The 19126-nt window shown below is 34.2% G+C and overlaps 1 protein-coding gene across 2 annotated transcripts in view; it reads right to left on the reverse strand.

Moving 5' to 3' along the window:
- Window positions 1-3872: 3872 nt before the first annotated feature.
- Window positions 3873-19126, reverse strand: part of USP38 (ubiquitin specific peptidase 38) — a 47366-nt gene continuing 32112 nt past the window's right edge. For both annotated transcript variants that reach the window (XM_010338642.3, XM_003928019.4), the window contains 3 exons: window positions 18545-18651; window positions 16034-17390; window positions 3873-10605 (listed from right to left, as the gene is read on the reverse strand). In XM_010338642.3, the coding sequence (XP_010336944.1) occupies window positions 10444-10605; window positions 16034-17390; window positions 18545-18651 (1626 nt within the window). In that variant the 3' untranslated portion in view covers window positions 3873-10443. The remainder of the gene's footprint in view (window positions 10606-16033; window positions 17391-18544; window positions 18652-19126) is intronic.

The raw sequence follows: 19126 nt of genomic DNA on the forward strand, positions 1-19126 counted from the left end.
CAGAAGCCACAGATGGTCCATTCCATTCTCTAAATGAAATTAAGCCTGAAGTTTACAGGTATGTAGGTGCCCAGAATTTTTTAGTAACATTTTCATTTATTTCAGTAATTAAAGAACATATGTGTTTAATTTTTAAAGGGCACCCAAATAATGAACAGATGGGAAGGCAGCATAAAATAAAATGTAGTTTATCACCACTATGGCTTATCATTAGAGTTGTGCTGTTCATTTTGGTGGCCATAAGCCTAATGCGTCCACTTACCATCTAAAATGTGGCTAGTGCAACTGAGAAGCTGACGTTTAATTTAAATTAAAAAACAAATACTCAATTTAGATATATACAAACAATTCATTTCATCCTGTCCAATTTTCTACAACTCTCTTGTTTTAGGCCCATCACCCATCACTGAGGCTCTTCCAAAAGCTTAGCTACTTTTCTAAGCTAACACTGTGGGAAGCTGAACTCAATAGAGGTGCCCGTTACAATTAAACTTTTAAACTTTTTTTTGAAGTATAAAAGACATACAGAAAAGCGCAAAATTATAAGTAGGTAAATCCACATGCAATCACAAAATGAACACAACCTGGTAAACAAAGAACCGGGTAAGAAAATGTAACATTAATTACACCCTAGAAGTCCCCTATTCATGATCTTTTCTGATCACTTCTCCTTCTCTTTCTCCAAAGGTAATATTATCTGTACTTCCAATACCACAAATTAGCTCTGCCTATTTTATACAAATGTAATCATAAGATAGTACATTCTTTTGTGTCTGGTTTGTTTCCCTCAGTATTATAGTTGTGGAATTCAAATGTTGTGACATGTATACAGAGTTCATTCATTTTCACTGCTGTAAAGGAATTTAATATATATGAATGTCCATCCATAATTTGTTTTTTTCCTAAAAGCAGCAAGAAAAAAATGAATATCCACAGGTTATTTATCCATTCTGTTCTTCATGAATATTTTGATTGTTTCAAGTTTTAGGCTACTATGAATTATACTGCATTGAACATTTAAAAGTTTTTGCGTATACAACTTTTAAAATGTGCTTTAGGCACACATTTTTGTAGCAGCTATCTTTAGCAGTGAAATTACCAGATAACACAGTATGCACATGTTCAGTTTTAGAAGATAGTGCTAAAGTTTTCCAAAGTAGTTTTTATCAATTTACACTCTTGCAAGTCGTATATGAGAATTAACTTTCTACATCCTCACCAATGTTTGGTATTGTCATTTTTTTTAAGTTTGTTCATTCTATGAGCATTTAATGTTGTATTATCGAGTTTTTGGTGAAGTCCAGCATGTTTTTGTATGTTTACTAGAAACTTCTTTTCTTTTGAAGTGCCTGCTCAAGTCTTCTGCTCATTTTTCTATGGCTTTTCTATGTTGATTTGTAGTTCTTTATATGTTCACTTATGATTTACACAGACGTACCACTTTGTGGCTTTGTATTTTATTCTCATTTATTTACTTATTTTTTAAAATTAGTGACGATGTCTCACTAAATTTCTCAGGCTGGTCTCGAACTTCTGGGCTCAAGTGTTGAACACCTTGGCCTCCCAAAGTGTTGGGATTACGGGTGTGAGCCACCGCATCCGGCCTGTATTTTTTTTATTCCTAATGAAGTTTTAGATGAAATGTTTTTCACCTTAATGTAGTCCAGTTTATCACTGTTTTCCTTCACGACTAAGGATTTTTTGGTCCTGTTTAAGAAATCTTTCCATATGCCTAGATTTTAAAGATGTTCTAGGCCGGGCGCGGTGGCTCACGCCTATAATCCCAGCACTTTGGGAGGCCGAGGTAGGTGGATCACGAGGTCAAGAGATCGAGACCATCCTGGTCAACATGGTGAAACCCTGTCTCCACTAAAAATACAAAAATTAGCTGGGCATGGTGGCTTGTGCCTGTAGTCCCAGCTACTTGGGAGTCTGAGGCAGGAGAATCCCTTGAACCCAGGAGGCGGAGGTTGGAGTGAGCCGAGATGGCGCCATAGCACTCCAGCCTGGGTAACAAGACTGAAACTCCATCTCCAAAAAAAAAAAAAAAAAAAAAAAGATGTTCTAAGTAATTCCTTGGAAGTGTAATTTGACTTTCAGTTTAGAGTTAAAATCCACTTGAAATATATTTTTTATATATAGTGTGCAGTAAGAGTTAAGTTTATTTGATATGAGTACCCACTGTACCACTAAAATTTATGGAAAAGACCATCCTTTTTACATTGCTTTGAAGTGCCACCTTTGTCTAGGGGGCCAAGTCATTGCAGTTTGCCTGAGACTTTCTTGGTTTTAACTGAAATTTCTATGTCCTGGGAACAGTCTCAGTCCATTTTGTCATAAATTACATATGCATGTAAGTATGGGCCTGTTTCTGATAAGCCCCTTCATTTTAATTATTTTAGCTTTCTAAGTCTTGTTTATCCTGTAAAGAAATTCACTCTACCTTGTTCCTTATTTCCAAAAGTCTTGACAATTTTTGGAATTTCCCCCTTTACACTTCAGAATCAGCTCAATACAAAATAGAATTCCAAGATTCGGATTGCATTGATTCTATAGACTGGGAAAAGTTAACTATTTATTTTGAGGAAAAATTAGGTATTTATAATATTGAGTCTTCCAAGCTATGTTTTATTTAGGTCTTCTTTAATATCCTAAATAATGTTTTGTGGCATTGCATGTCAGTCTTTTTTTTTTTTTTTTTTTTTTTTTTGAGACGGAGTTTCGCCCTTGTTACCCAGGCTGGAGTGCAATGGTGCGATCTCGGCTCACCGCAACCTCCGCCTCCTGGGTTCAAGCAATTCTCCTGCCTCAGCCTCCTGAGTAGCTGGGATTACAGGCACACACCACCATGCCGAGCTAATTTTTTGTATTTTTAGTAGAGACAGGGTTTCACCTTGTTGACCAGGATGGTCTCGATCTCTCGACCTCGTGATCCACCCGCCTCTGCCTCCCAAAGTGCTGGGATTACAGGCTTGAGCCACTGTGCCCGGCCGCATGTCAGTCTTATGCATCTTTGAGTTCTAAAAAACGGTTTCTTGATTTCTAAAAAACTGATTTTTTACATTATTATAAATATTTTAAAATTTCATTTTCAAATACCTGTCACTGGTGTATTAATATACCCTTGAATTTTGTATATTGCCTTTGTATTTAGGGAACTTGCTAAATTCAATTCTAGAAGTTTGTGTGTCTGTTAAACATTCTTATTTTGGATTCTACATAAACAGGTGGCTGGGTCAAAGGCTGTGGTTTGCTCACCTCTGTGTTAGTTTGTTTATACTTTTACTGGGGCTCTTTGTCTGTTCAGTGTACGTTTGATGCACAGTGGATGGAGCAGGAGGTCCAAATTGCTGCTCATGGGCACAGTGCGTCTTGAGCTTCCCAAAATTGTCCCTGCTTTCTTGTTTTGTAAATTGAGTCAGTGGTGTCAAATCCATTTCTAAACCTTATTTTCTTTTTATAGATCCAAGTTTCCATCTGGTATGTTTTTTCTCTTCAGCTTGAAGAATTTTAACCTATCTTGCTGTGCAAATATTCAAGAAAAAAAAATTCTCTCAGCTTTTGTCTAAAAATATCTATTTCACCTTCATGTTGAATGAATATTCACTGGATATCGTAAATATTCACTAGGTTGACACTTTTTTTTTCCACTTCTGTACTTTTTAGATGCCATTCCACTATCTTCTGTCTTTCATATTCTGATAAAATGACTGGTCTTTTGTTTCTCTATATCAAGGATCAGAATTTTTTTCTCTACCATAGTAGATATTTTAGGCTTTGCAGGCCATATGGAGGTATGGATAGGTTTTGCGTTCCCACCCAAATCCCATCTTGGATTTAATTTCCAGGTATTGAGGGAGGATCCTGGTGGGAGGTGATTGGATCATGGGGGTGATTTCCCTCACGGTGTTCTTAGGATAGGGAGTTCTTATGAGATCTGATGGTTTTATAAGGCAGTTTTCCCTGCTGTCTCTTGCCTGCCACCTTGTAGTGTCTGCTTCCTTTTCTGTCATGATTGTAAGTTTCCTGAAGCCTCCCAAGCCATGCAGAACCTTTTCTTTATAAATTACTTAGTCTTGGGCAGTTCTTTACAGCAGTATGAGAACAAACTAATACATATGGTGTCTGTCACAACTACTCAGCTCTACCATTGTAGGGTAAAAATAGTTATATACAATATGTCACAGGTATAGCAGTGTTCCAATAAAACTTACAGGATATAGGATAGACTTGGCCTGTGTGCTGGGTATTGTTTCCTGACCTTATATTCTTTTCCTCTGGGTGCTTTTAATTTTCTCTTAGATAACTAACTCTTGGATCTTCCATTTTTCTCTTCATTGTGCTCATAATTTTCTTTAGATTCCTTTTAAGCTCCTACTTCACAAATTCCTTTCTTACCATAATTTCTGGATTTTTCTCCTTCTTTGAATGCCTCATACTTTTTGATCAGGTGCTGGATATTGTAAATTTTACTTTTTAAATGCTGGCTATGTATACTGCATTTCTTTTCTTTTCTTTTCTTTTTTTTTTTGAGACAGAATGTTGCTCTGTCACCCAGGCTGGAGTGCAGTGGCACGATTTTGGCTCTCCGCAACCTCTGCTCCTGGGTTCAAGAGAATCTTGCCTCAGCCTCTTGAGTAACTGGGACTACAGATGCATGCCACCATGCCCAGCTAATTTTTTATTTTTAGTAGAGACAGGGTTTCATCATGTTGGCCAGGCTGGTCTCAAACTCCTGATCTTGTGATCTGCCTGCCTCGGCCCCCTCAAAGTGCTGAGATTACAGGCATGAGCCACTGCGCTTGGCTTGCATTTCTTTAAAGAGCGTTGCACTTTGTCCTGTATGCAGACAAATTAAAGAATTTAACCAGCATTAGAATTCGATCCTTTTAAGACCTACTTTTAATCTTTGTTGGGTATAAACTTTACACGGTAAAGAATTGGACTTTACTCCAGTGCTAATTTAGCCCCACTGCTAAGCTATGGCCTTCTCAAAGGGAAGCACAATACATACCCCAGGATAAAGGAAGGTGGGGTGGTGGGGGGGAGGGACTAATCTGTTTGGGAGGTCAGTATGAGAAGATATGAACATACTGAAGAGTGAGAGGCAATTAGTCAGCTGAAGGCTGGGAAGAGAAAGTAGGGTGAGGCAAATGATATGCTATCCTGAGACCTGCATGTACCAAGGTCTCGAGATGGCAAGTATATGGTGCTGTGTGAATAAAAATGATGTAAGGTCCAATATGCATGAGAGAGGACATAAAGGCAAGAATGGAAGAGATAAGGGTAGTAAAGCAAGCAGACACTAGATGGATTTAACAAATGAGTTTGTTAAGAACCACATTTCTCAACCCTTTATATTATCACATAAAGGTTTGAACAAAGTAAATTTTATTTTTCTTAAAGAATCATGTTTGGAGTGCAAAAGGATAAGTGAAATACACTGAGACTTCATTTTATAAAATGCATTACGCTTTTGTTAATATGTAATTTGTTGAAGTCCTGTCGCTTTATTAGAGTATTGATTTTGGAGTTCTGAAGACTTGGGTTAAAATCTTAGTTCTGATTTTTACTAGGTGTGTGATGTTGAGCAAGTTCCTTAATTGGTATCTTTATTTTCTTTGCCCATTAAGGTGTGAGGGACGATATGGGTATGAGCACACTTACAGGGCTGGTGTAAGTTAAAAAGACACATAAATAACTGCCAGCACCCAGCACATGGTAGACTCTCAGCATACGTTGATAATCCCCTTGAACAAAAGACCTACGAGGGGAAAAAATTCCTTTTGTAGTCCAGTTAGTTCTCAACCCAGGTGGCACAGTAAAATCATGTGAGGAACTTCAAAAAATGTTGATGCCCAGTCTCCACATTAACGTAATAGGTCTGGGATGAGGCTTGGATGTGGTATTATTTTAAAAAAAGCTCTTCAAGTGATTTTTAACATGAAATGCAAGGATAAAAACTGATGATCTGGCCAGGAAAGCCTAAATTTTTCACCCTCTGAAATCAAGGGGTGTCCGTGTGTGTTTCAACAACACAAGCAAAACATGAAAACATGAGATCCATGAAGAGAAAAACAACTGCAGGTCATAACAGACACTGATGAGAGCTGGCAATACACTTGGCTGACTTCTTAGATTCTATTTTTAATATTAAGTCCACTCTGGTTATATAACTGGGGCTAGTGGTTTTACATAATAAATCCTTTTGAATTTGTGAAACCTAGATTGCTGATTTTATAAAAATCTTGATTCTCATTTCTTTAAAAATTATTTCGATGATTATTATTCCTAACTTCTTCATATGAGAAAGCTTTTGTTTTAAACAAGCTAGTTTTTTAAAAAGCAGGTTTTTTTTTTTTTTAATCCCCCATTCATTTTGAGGTTTGTTCACTTCTAAAAAAGGATTCTGTTAAAAAATTAACATAGGCTAACACTGAAGATATGGAACAGTTTGATAAAGCTTAAGAATAGACACAGGAAATAGCTTATATTTTAGAATTATTTGTTTCTTTGGGATAACAATTTTTAATTCACATTTCCTTACTGTTGTGCTTTAACTTCCTAGTTACAGGTTTGCATTATCCAAGATTTAACCTTACTCTTCTGGATGATGCCACTGAGTTGCTAATGACAACCAGTTGGCATTTCCTAATAAGTTTTCTGTAAAATGTGAATAACTTACTATTCTCTACCTCAGGACTATTTAGTTCTAGAAATCTAAACTCATTAGAAACAATGAATGATGAAAGGATATATAAACTATAGCATTTTTATGAGAAAAAAATATATAAATGTACAGTATTTTTGAAATACTCGTTTTAAAAGTGCTCTTTAGGGCCGGGCGCGGTGGCTCAAGCCTGTAATCCCAGCACTTTGGGAGGCCGAGGCGGGTGGATCACGAGGTCAAGAGATCGAGACCATCCTGGTCAACATGGTGAAACCCTGTCTCTACTAAAAATACAAAAAATTAGCTGGGCATGGTGGTGTGTGCCTGTAATCCCAGCTACTCAGGAGGCTGAGGCAGGAGAATTGCCTGAACCCAGGAGGCGGAGGTTGTGGTGAGCCAAGATTGCGCCATTGCACTCCAGCCTGGGTAACAAGAGCGAAACTCTGTCTAAAAAAAAAAAAAAAAAAAAAAAAGGTGCTCTTTATATTGAATATATTTTATGAAGTACACAATCAGAGGAAAAGATAGACTGAGAATTAAAACCTGGAACAAAGTACACAGCAGCAAAATGAAGATTTCCAGTAACTGGACAAATTATGCCAATTATTTTTTTCCAAAACTGTGCTGGGCACACAATAAGCATCCAACCCCACTTATAAGAGAATAGCTTTAAAGAGGTAGTATGTTAAAAGAAAACAACTACCTTTGTAAATAATGTTGTGATACAAAGAACAGAACTAAAGAGAAAAAAAACATGATTTAAACTTAAGACTTAGCTTGAAATATTTTTATTCCTTCCAGATGTGCTGTTTGAACCTTTCACATGGACCCCTCAATACCTCTAGACATCATAATGGATTTTTATCTCTATATCCAAAGGATCTACCAATAATTTAAGATATGGAGACAAAAGTCAGGGACCTCCAGGCATATGTTGCCCTGCTTCTCTGATTATTTAGCTGGAAGAGAGGCAGTGGGAAGATGCTTGGAGAATGAGTTAGAATCCTTCCTCCAATTTGAGATATGTTAATGCTGTAAGTCAGAGTTGCATAGGCAACTGCTTAGTAGATAGGTTACCGGGGCTTGTTTGACATCATATATATTTCCTTCTTTGCATCTCTCTAAACAATTTTTTACTTTTTTAAATGTGTCAATAAACATCTTTGAAAGAAACAAACCCAGATTTATAGTTTTTCATTTTGCTAGCAGTGAAGCCTATGCTTCTTAGCAGCAACGAGTAACTTCATTTACTGATTACTTTGGACTAAAGAAAAGACAAAGAGCAATTGTACTCTACTCAGTTTTCAGAGTCAAACCTCACAACAGTATTTCCTAGAATCAGAACTAAGTACAAGGGTTAGAAACACAAGAGAAAGAAAAAACCTAATATGACAAATAAATCTGTAATTAAGTAAGAGGGATCTGTTAGAATCAGAGCAGTCCTGAGTATTACCTTACTAAAAAAGTTCAGCTGCATAGGTTTTGAATGAAGCTTCTGATTATTGTGGTTCCACATATGTTGAATTCAACAAATAATTTAAAAGTTTACTATATTTTTAATGTTAAAAGGAAGTCTTCACATTTTTGGTATTGGTATAAAGTTATCATTTGAATACTCTCAGTTACTATATTCAGTCAGCTTTCCAAATCCTCAGGCTCTGTATCTGTGGATTCAGACAACTTTGGATAGAAAGTTGAAAAAAACCAATACATATTATAAAGGATAATACAAATGAAAAAACAATACAGCATAACAACTACATAGCACAATGTAAGTGCTATGCAATCACATCTAATCATCTAGAGATTATTTAAAGAATATGGGAGGATGTGCATAGGTTATATGCAAATACTGTGCTATTTTATAAAAAGGAACTTGAGCATCTGTGGATTTCAATATGAGGGGATGGTGTCCTGGAACCAGTCCACTGTGGATACTAACTAGAATTCATTTTATCATTTAAAAAAGTCAATATATATCATCTTGATACATAAAATCCTTGAGAGACCTGATATTCACAGATAAAGCTGTGTAAGTCTAATTGCTTTCATGAAAGTTCCTAGAAGCATCTTAGCCCAATATCAATCTACCAAGTATTAAATGACTTTACCAATTTCAATAAATGCCAAGACTGATATAATCTGATCATAAGTTACTATCAAGTAAGTGGATAACTGAATACACAGGGTAGTTCAGAAATTCACTGTTGGGAATGGAAGATCACAGAAAAGCATGATAATTGGTTCATTCATTTATAAGGAGGAGAATCTTGAGTAAACCTGCAAATAATTTTCAGTTTTTAGTCTAATCTGCTTTCCTAATCTTCCCGGTGACTAGAAACAGGTTAGGAATGGGAGGTAGTGGAATAAACATGAGGATTTCTGTTTTTTAACCACTGCCATAAAAGCTTGGGAAAAAGATAAACTCCAAATCACCCAAGAACATTCTTTCCGTAAAATGTTTTCAAAATAAATGAGACCAATCTTCAGAACAATGCACAACTGTGGATAAGTTAAAACCTTTAGGAAGGGGGATAACTGGGATAACTCTTGAGTACTGTATAATCCAGACTCAGGAGAAATGACATGTTTCCAGTTTCCTGGCAAAAGAAAAGTATAGGAAGGTAGGGTTTGGCATTTTAACATTTTATCTAAAACTGTGAAAACAGAAACAAATGTGCAAAACATATGACTGAAACAAACAAAAAACTCAAATGTACAACTCTAAAAATATGTGATCAATGTTTAATATTCTGAGGAATAAGTAACAAAATCAAGAAAGATTTTTTACTTAGCTGGATTCATTTACTCTGAATTCTTCTGAGAGTTAAAAATGAACTATCACACTCATTGATTTAGAACGATCAGATTTTACTTCTGGAAAATCTAATTCCTTTCAAAAGTTATAATTTTAATGTTAGCACAAAAATTACTTCCTAACATTTCATTTTTAAAAAAACATTTTGCAGCCAAAGATTCCTATTTTTGAATTACAGTACTGCAAGGCACATACAGAACTCACCTCCTTCAAAACACACAGAAGATATACTCCCTGAAATAGAATTTTAAAATCCTTGAACAATTAGAAATACTACAAAGTTAGCATTTTTTAGGTAAAAATGTTGCTCCTACAGGATCATGCAACTTTCTTAAAATCAATTCAGCACATATGTCTAAAGAATCCTTTTTAAAAACATTTGCACTTAAAATGCAGATACAGTGATGCTGAAGACACTAAACAAAAAAGGAAAAGTACTATATCTTGATAAATTTTGTTATTGCCTTCTTTAGAGATTTTATCATCTCTAGTTGATTTTCAAAGACTTGAATTTAATATTGAATGGGGTAATTACACAAGACATGAAGGATTTTTTAAAAAACAATTATTTTCTTACCTCTAGCATCAATTCTTTTATAAAGAATGCTAAATAAATTACATTTTTTATTCAGTAAAACCGAAGATAGACCATTTAAATGCTTCTACCAAATTTAATGCAGCTTAATTAGGGACCGGGTACATATTTTCTTCTGAACGTTTTTGGTCAAGCATGTCTAACCATAAAAGCAAATGGAATTTAAGAGGTAGATTTTTTTTTTCCATGATGCATTTTGTTAATAAATGTGTCAAGAAAATAAAAACAAGCACTGAGTGTGTTCTCTTGAAGTATAAGGGTCTAATGAAAAATAAAAGATAGATATTTGTTATAGTCTGACATTTTAACAGTCATAGTATTAGACGTTTCGTGACCAGTGCATTTTGGACTCTCTAAGGATCAAAATACGAGTCTGCCAACTGTATTAAATCCTCCTCCGCCCCCTCCACCAGTTGGTCCGCAGCTTCCTGGTGGGTCATTGTCATCAAATCCATTGGGCCGAAATGAACAAGAAGCAGATGAAGCTTGTAGCGCTCGGGCTCGAGCATTCAACTCTTGTTCCTAAAATTAAAAATAAATTTTATAAAATTAAAATGCTAAATACAATGGATGGTTATATCACCTAGAGAAATATTTTAAACTACCTTAATCCTTGTAAGCATTCTTCAAATCTTAGTAACTTTGAAATTAAAGCACCTAAGAAAAAAAATTTCTCTAAGAAAACATTACAGTTCCTGCAACACTCTCTAAAACATATTGGAATAGATTGTTTTCTAGTATATTTAACATAGAATTCAAAGATTATCACAATAGATTATTCCCCAGCAATTGGGGCTATTTTGGGTGATAACAGTTAAAGGTATGGCTAAAGGAAGAAGACTGAATTTTTTTCTACCCTTTCCATAGACTACTTCTCAATAAACAATAAGACTAGTCTCAGAAAACACTGACAAGTAAAATGAAGCCTACCTCCTTACAGTAATATCTAAAACTTTTCCTTATCAGGAAAACTTTTATCAGAAATCAGTTATATTCATCTAGATGCCAGGCATATATTAGGTACTCAATAAATATTAATGATTTCAGATTAGAATAGTATTAGGTGCTTAGCTTCCAAGGGGGCAAATGTGAATAAATAACGGCAGATTCATTTGGCAAGGTGTACAACTGTATTCTAAAACTGGGGACCCACAAACTCTTTGGAAAATATGCGGAATATCCTGGCATGTGCCTATTTTTCTGGGAGAGGATCTATAGATTTCAAATGGAGTTAGTGAAAATAAGGTTTAAAAGTTACTGGTCACAGGATAACCCTGAACTTGTTAGCATAAGCATCCTGAAGGGCTTTTAAAATACAGTTAACATTAATAACAAAAATTTTATTATTTCAATTTTTCAACTTAACACCTAGTGACTTTGTTCCACTTGGCAAGGTAATGTTACTATAATTTCTAGCTAAAATGATTTAGTTAACTATTCTTCCCCTTTTACAAAATGCTCAAGTTTTCATTGTGAAGAAAATACTCAGGCATACCCTAACACTTACCCCTCACATTATGGATACCTTATTTTTTCAGTAGAATACAGGACCTTCTGTTCAAGTCTCAATACACAAAATCATCAAGAAACACCTATTTTTATGGCTGAAAGGGACCTTTGCTAAATCCTTGTAACAAAGTGGCTTAACTAACCAGTCTCTGATACAGCTTTTAAAACTTAATTTGCAAAATATTTCTGAAAAACATTTTTGTAATCTACTGCATCATTTACATTTGTAATTGCTGGCTCTTTGGTATAATGTCTACCTACACAGTATTTTTGAGGTGATATATATATATATTAATTTATCCTTTTATCTATAAAATTAAAGAATTACAAATGTTTTACAGATTTAAAATAAGTGCCATAAGTAAAACAGACACACAACCCCCGCCAATCCTCATTGTTCTATCTCTCTAATGTATTAAATTATCCAAACAAGCAATGAAACTATGACTCTGTATCTGAGAAACAATACACGGTTTCAGATATATAGATGACGTTCCCTAATAAATTAAAACTTAACAATCATGTAAGGTAGAGCTCAAGAAGTTCTGCCTGAACTTCTGCTACTAAAAAATATGGCAAATTTTGCATACACATTTTTATACAGTGATTCCCTTTCAGAAACTATGTCGAATGACATAAAATATAAAATTAGTAACTCCATTGCATCTGTACCCATGAAACCTATATTGTATTTTAAGATATACAGCATCCCAAAAAAGAAATATTCCTTTTCTGCTTTATTATTTATAGAAGTATACGGCTGACAGAAAAAATGTGTGGTATTCTGTTTTCTGACAATAGACAGTGGATAAAAATAGGAAAAACTGTCTTTCATTTTACTTAATATAGGTAACAACATTGTATACAATGCCAAAATTATGATTATCATAGAATGTGTAATATATATCAAGTACTAAAGTTAATTCTAATTTCAGTTGACTACAGGTTTAGTCACAGAAAAGTTACTGCTCCTTAGACAAATAATTTTCAGTATATATTTCTCATTCAAGTAAAACTGTTGGCATTAATCCTTTTTTCTTTAAACTGTACATATATGTATATTGAATATACTCTTCTGAATGTATGAAAAAGAAAAAAAAGAAGTTAAACTACCACTTCCTCCAAAGAAACAAAGGAAAGAAATCAAGCAAGGTAAGATGGGAAGCGGCCTGTGGCTGATGCAGGATATAGATGGGTGAGGAATCTGGACAAAGCAATGATGATGCATTATACAATCTCTCACTGGATCCTAACCAAAGGCTTAGTTTTTGTAATCCAGACACTAAAACAATAGTGATACTCCTAATGGAAGCTGGACTGAAGGGAAATAAATATATGAAGGAAAAAGCCCTTTCAAAAAATTTGAGATTCACAATTTGTATTGTTTTCTCAAATGTCAGGCAATGATACACAGAGTAGAAAATGGTTTGTCATGAAAGATTTTTTGCTTGGGTTTTAAAAAACCACAGATCTTGCCAATACTTAAAAGAGCAACATTTTTTAACACCTGTAAATCTGGTTGTGGCTAGATTTAAAATTGAAAAATAAAATCTTAAAATTTAAAAATGAAATCCTAAAAAAAACCTCCTTAAAATTGTCACAAGGTGAGTTTCTCTTGTGATTATGAAACATTAAAATGAAAGCAGCTACCCTGATATGAACAAAAATGGTAGATTAGCAATATTGTTTAAGAACAGAGGAAATAAAAATGTTCACTTCACATCCTTACTTTTACTATTTAAGTTTTTATAACTGTTTTATAAATAGGTATACTGCTATTTCTTAAAGCTATAGTACAGACATAATAATCTATTATGAAGCATGACTTATTTTTATAATTGTATCTCAAAAATGGATATAAAAATGAAGATAGTAGTAAGAATGAAAACACACGTGTACATGATCCATGTGTTTAAAACTAAAAAGTGATAGCTGAAAACTGCTGTATACACAACCTCAACACTATAGTTTCCTATTGCCTGGCAATTATGAGCACGTGTGCATTCACATAACAGAATAAACAACGTAGTCTCTTAACATGCACTTAAAATACCAGAATGATCTGATTAAATGGTATGAAAAACTTCACAATTTAAGCCTTTATCAATCACTGTATTTAAAAGTAAATAGGCTGGGCACAGTGGCTCATGCCTGTAATCCTAGCACTTCGGGAGGCCACGGTGGGCAGATCACTTGAGGCCAGGAGTTTGAAACCAGCCTGGCCAACATGGCAAAACCCCATCTCTACTAAAAATACAAGAAAATTTACTGGGCATGGTGGGGTATGCCTGTCATCCCAGCTACTTTGGTGGCTGAGACCTGAGAATTGTTTGCAGTGAGCTGGGATCGCACCACTGCACTACAGCTTGTGTGGCAGCATGAGACTCTGTGTCAAAAACTAAATAAATGTAAATAATCACACTCTTAACTATAAATTTCTAATCAAGAGTTGATTATTGGGCCACATGTAGTGGCCCAGCACTTTGGGAGGCTGAGGAAGAAGGATTGGTTGAGCCCAGGAGTCCGAGACTAGCCTGGGTAAAATAGCAAGATAGTCTTAAAAAAAATTTTTTTTTTTTAAATTAGCCAGGCATGGTGACATATGCCTGTACTCCTTAGCTACTCAGGAAGCTGAGGCAGGAGGATCACTTGAGCCAAGGAGCTCAATGCTACAGTAAGCCATGATCATGCCACTCTGCACCTCAGCCTGGGTGACAGAATGAGAGTCTCAAAAAAAAAAAAAAAAAGAAAATTGAATATTTATTATATATTATATTTTGCTTTCAAAGGGTACTCTGATAATGAAACTTTGATTTACTACCTAGTCTTAATACATGTAGATACCTTAATGGAAAATTTGGCAGTATCTTTTTTTTTGCATTAAACAACTTGTCAATATGAAACTTAAGATCAAATTTAGAACTGCACAACACTGAAAAACTGAATTAACAAAATACATAATGCTTTTTCTTTAAAGTTACATAAGAGCCTTAAAATAATAATGAAAAATGGTTCCTCATGCTCAAATACTGCATAATTAGAAAGTAATGGCCTAAACTGCAAGATAAAATGGACAATCACTTAAAAGCTAAGCTACAAACAAGTGTTGCTCTGACTATACAAGCATTTGGGATTCTAATCACAGAAATGAGGTAGTTTTTTGTCTTTCAAAACCTGTATTTCTCCTTTGACAAATATATTTCACTAAATCACTGATACATAATAATCCAAAAGTCAAAACTGTAATAGGCCTTGTATCTATCTTTTATATTATAGAAATTTTCTATTTCAAACTAACCCTTTCCTCCTCATTCCACCTTTTCAAACTTCAAGAATTGTGAAGATCTAACTAGGGCTTATATGATATCTAGGCAGAACACAGTTGAATATATTCTATTTCTAGTATGTTGATCATAAGCCATCTGACTGGATGTTAGAGTCTTTGGTAGTTAATCAGTTCAAACAAATATTCTGATTTTCTTTTTTATTTTCCGTAAAGTTAATTTTTTTGTATGTCATGCAAGAACACTGCTATACTTCTTTAAAAATGTGTCAGATGAGTATTTTATAATGCAGTACATTTGAAAGCTTTTGAAAAAATTTTCCTCTAAAAATCAGTATTATATTGGCTTACTTATTTTATCTGTATTTTTTAGGAGTGACATTCAAACACAAAAATTTTAAAACATACTCATTAAAACTCTAAATCACTTGGACTACCTAATTAATGTACCTAGAATTTCACCTGTAATTACTGCTAGCCCTGTATGTTGAGAAATTGGTAAGCTTCCAAAAAAAAAAGAAAATTCTTTCAGCAAGACTTTTTTATTAGCTTTTACTTAAGTAATAAAATCACTAACTTCTTGAAAGAAGTATATTTATGAATAAACTGGTATCATATAAAAACATTCCATGGCTTTTATTTACAATTTTATTATCTCCTTGGTTTTACTGCCCACATCCTCAAAGAACATGAATACTTTTCTTTACATAATCTATCTTTTAGTGTTTTTAAAAATCTTATCCACTTAAATATCAATAAATGGCTCTTAAAATATTTACACAAAGTTCTTGCAGGTATAAACATCACATTTAGCAGTTGCTTCCCCTGGTGGGTGAAGAGGGAGGATATGTCCACTTTATTAAACATTCTATATTTCTGTATGGCGTGATTTCATCATGAGCCATTGTTTGTAATGAACACATAAAGTGCTACATTCTGTATTACATCTAATTGCCACTTTTCATTTAAATTAAGTCACAATATTAGAAAGTAAGGCAATTTAATTTTACAGGCTGAGAATGTCATATAAATCGAGAATCAAATTTCAGAATTTCATAAAAACTTATCAGTTAGATTTTAAAATTAGGGCACTCATTTAACTATCTGTCAATTATTTAATATTTCCCACAAATAATAAAGCTTATAATTCCAACTTACCTGTAAATATAGTTTATTGTCTTTTGTTATAGCATCCATAAGTTCTTTCTGTAGAGGTGGGTCTCCATTTATCCAGAGTCCACTGGTTGGGTTATTACCACTTAAGCCATTAGTACTATTCTGTTTTTTATACAAAAGCACATAAGCTGTGTCCTTTGGAAATCTACTTGTAATTTTCTGGACTGACTGAAATGAAGTAAATGTCACTCTACTGTCATTAAATAAAAACCATTCTTTTGACATTTCTTTATTTTCTAAATCCTGTTCGATAATTGCACTGGGACTATCTCTCCCTAGTAAATGACTCTGGGAGGATGCTAATGCCAGAGCTTCAGATTGGTGGCACATCTGATATGAAGACTCTCTACTTGTGACATTTCTGGCATAAGAATAGTAATGGCCACTTTCAGAGGATATACCAGAGTGAACCACAACAGAACTTAATAGATAGGGCACCAATTTTGTGCAGGAAGCTTCATCAGTCCCTGAAGGCTTTAATTTTTTAGCAAGGTTCTCACTAATATCAGTGAGGTCAACATCTACAGACCAACTTTCTGACAATGAAGAGAAAGAAGTAGTTCTTTTAACTGGCAACTCCAAAACCAGTGGCAGTGATACATTGTCTAAAATTTTTCTTCTCACATGATACTTCTGATCATATGAAAATCTCAGCAGAGTAAGAATAAGGTATTCCGGTTCCTCCGTGATTTGCATAGTTTTCTCAGCATTCTGCAGAGAGGCACAGTTTCCACAATAATATTGGTTATCGCCAGTAAGAATCTCTGGAGCCAAAAAATAATTTAGTAAGTCAGTTACTGAAGGTGTGGTTTCACCTCCTGGTTTCTGAGGTACATCTTTATTAACAAGAATCTTGTTAGATTCATTAGGGACAGAAGTGTTTTCGGAACAGTAAAACTCATCAGGAGGACTGCCTATGGTTCTTTCGTTCACAACTGAGTCACAGATAAAGGCAGCTGTCGTTGGATTATAAACTACTGGTTCTTCTGAAGGACTGGGTACAGTGGCTTGCATTAGACCACCGTCTTGTGTACTGGGTGATGACGCTGTATCTTGGAAAGACATGTTTTCCAAAGAGGAAGGACAAAAGGCAAGGGAAAGATCTGTAAAGGCTTCCACTTTTTGTGAGGTACTCCTGCAGTTCAAACAACATATGTGAGTTCGTAGTTTTCCTCCAAACATTTTTTCTATTAAAGTCTTCTCACCATCACTTGTACAAGGGGTCTCTGTTAGTACAGCTGTTTTACTAGTTACTTCCTGTAAAGAAGTTTCACATTCTAGAATTTCAGAAGCCTTGTGCGAGGACTGAACTCTCAAGATCTTTTCTTCTTCATGAAGCCTGCAGGAGAGTATATCATTATATAGTTACTTAAATTAACTTCAAATGTCATTTCTATTTAAAAATATTAGTGGCTTCCATAAACTGTTTTAATCAAATTTAATGCTTAATATAAACAAATCAGGTTTTATTTCTGTTTTAATTGAAAACAAATTGAACAGTTTGAGAATGCAGAAAAAATAGCCAAGTGGCTATTACTACTCTATATTCTCATTACATCTTCTTCATACTGCTACTTAATAGAACTTATTACATTACAGTTAATTATAAATGTTCCTTAATTGTCTTATATATCTCTGTCTTTCTGACATTCCATAGAAAGTCAGGCACAAAGAAACTACTGAATAGATTCTTAGCTGAATGAAGGAAAGCTACACATACCAAGCCCAAATAACTTCATTCCACACAGTAGAACAAAGACAGGAAGATAACAGATGATAACAAGTTTTATTAATTAAGTGGAAAGGTGACAATAAAATATATCGAACCCATACAATTATGAACTAGTCTAAAAGAGTGGCTCTTAAATTTTTTGGTCCCAGGACCCCTTTATACTCTTACAAATAATTAAAAAACAAAGAGCTTTCCTTTATATGGGTTATATCTATTGATATTTACTGTCAGAACTGAGAAAAGTAATAAAATATTAACATTTAACAATAATAAACCCGTTATTTAATATTAATAACATTTTAAAAATGAAAAAGTTATATTTTTTAAAACAAAAAAAGCAAAAATGGTAGTGTTTTACATTTTGTAAATATTTTAAGTATCTGGCTTAATAGAAGACAGCTGGAGCCTCATATCTCTGCATTCTATTGTTATATGCTTTTTTGGATGAAGGATATAGAGAAAATCTGGCCTTACACAATTATGTTGTTGGAAAAGAGAAGACCTCACAGATTCCTGAAAGTGTTTTGGGAACCCGCAGGGGTCCTTGTATCACACTTTGAGAACAGCTGGTCTCAAGGAAGAAAATTCAAAAAGGAAAACAAATTAAAAACAAAAGAAAACATTAAAAAAATATAAGAAATGCAATGGTATTTTAAAGAGTAACATTTGAAATATGTTTTTAAAGGTAAAAACAATATTAAGTAGAATTAAACTGTTATGAAAGACAACATTCAAATCATGATTTTAAGAATACTTTTTACCTGTCAAGGAGAAATCTGAGGTATTCAGAACAGTCTTGCTGTGATCTGGGAGTAAACCATGGAGGTCTGGAAGCCTCAAAGAATATCCGAGGTGCATATGCTTCCCTCTTTTGATGGCAGTTGAGAAAATATAAGGAAGTGATTCTTATAGCATGAACCAAGTAACTGAAATCTTAATATACAGTGTTTAACAATTTAAAGTTACATTGCATCAGCCTTTACTAAAAAGTGCCAGATACGGCAACTTAGGGACAGGTAAAATTATTTAGAAATAAAATTGGATAATTTTTAGCTATAACTTGAGGAGAATTAAGAGCTAGAGAAACTTATGTGACTTGCCCAGGGTCATACAGCTAAATGAGTGGCACAGGGCATTAAAGTAGAACCCATGTCTACTTTACTAAACCCAATACAGTATATATCTGCCTATGTGTACATATATACATAGGTATTTTATATATAATAAATACAGACTAGTGATAAAGTCTCTCTTAAGTCTTGATATAATGCTCTTGGTATCACCCCTCTATGATAGTCACATGTTTGAGTTCACAATTTTTTGAAATATGAAATTTTAAAAAG

This window comes from Saimiri boliviensis, chromosome 3, assembly GCF_048565385.1.
Source record: "Saimiri boliviensis isolate mSaiBol1 chromosome 3, mSaiBol1.pri, whole genome shotgun sequence".
Classification (NCBI taxonomy): Eukaryota; Metazoa; Chordata; class Mammalia; order Primates; family Cebidae; genus Saimiri; species Saimiri boliviensis.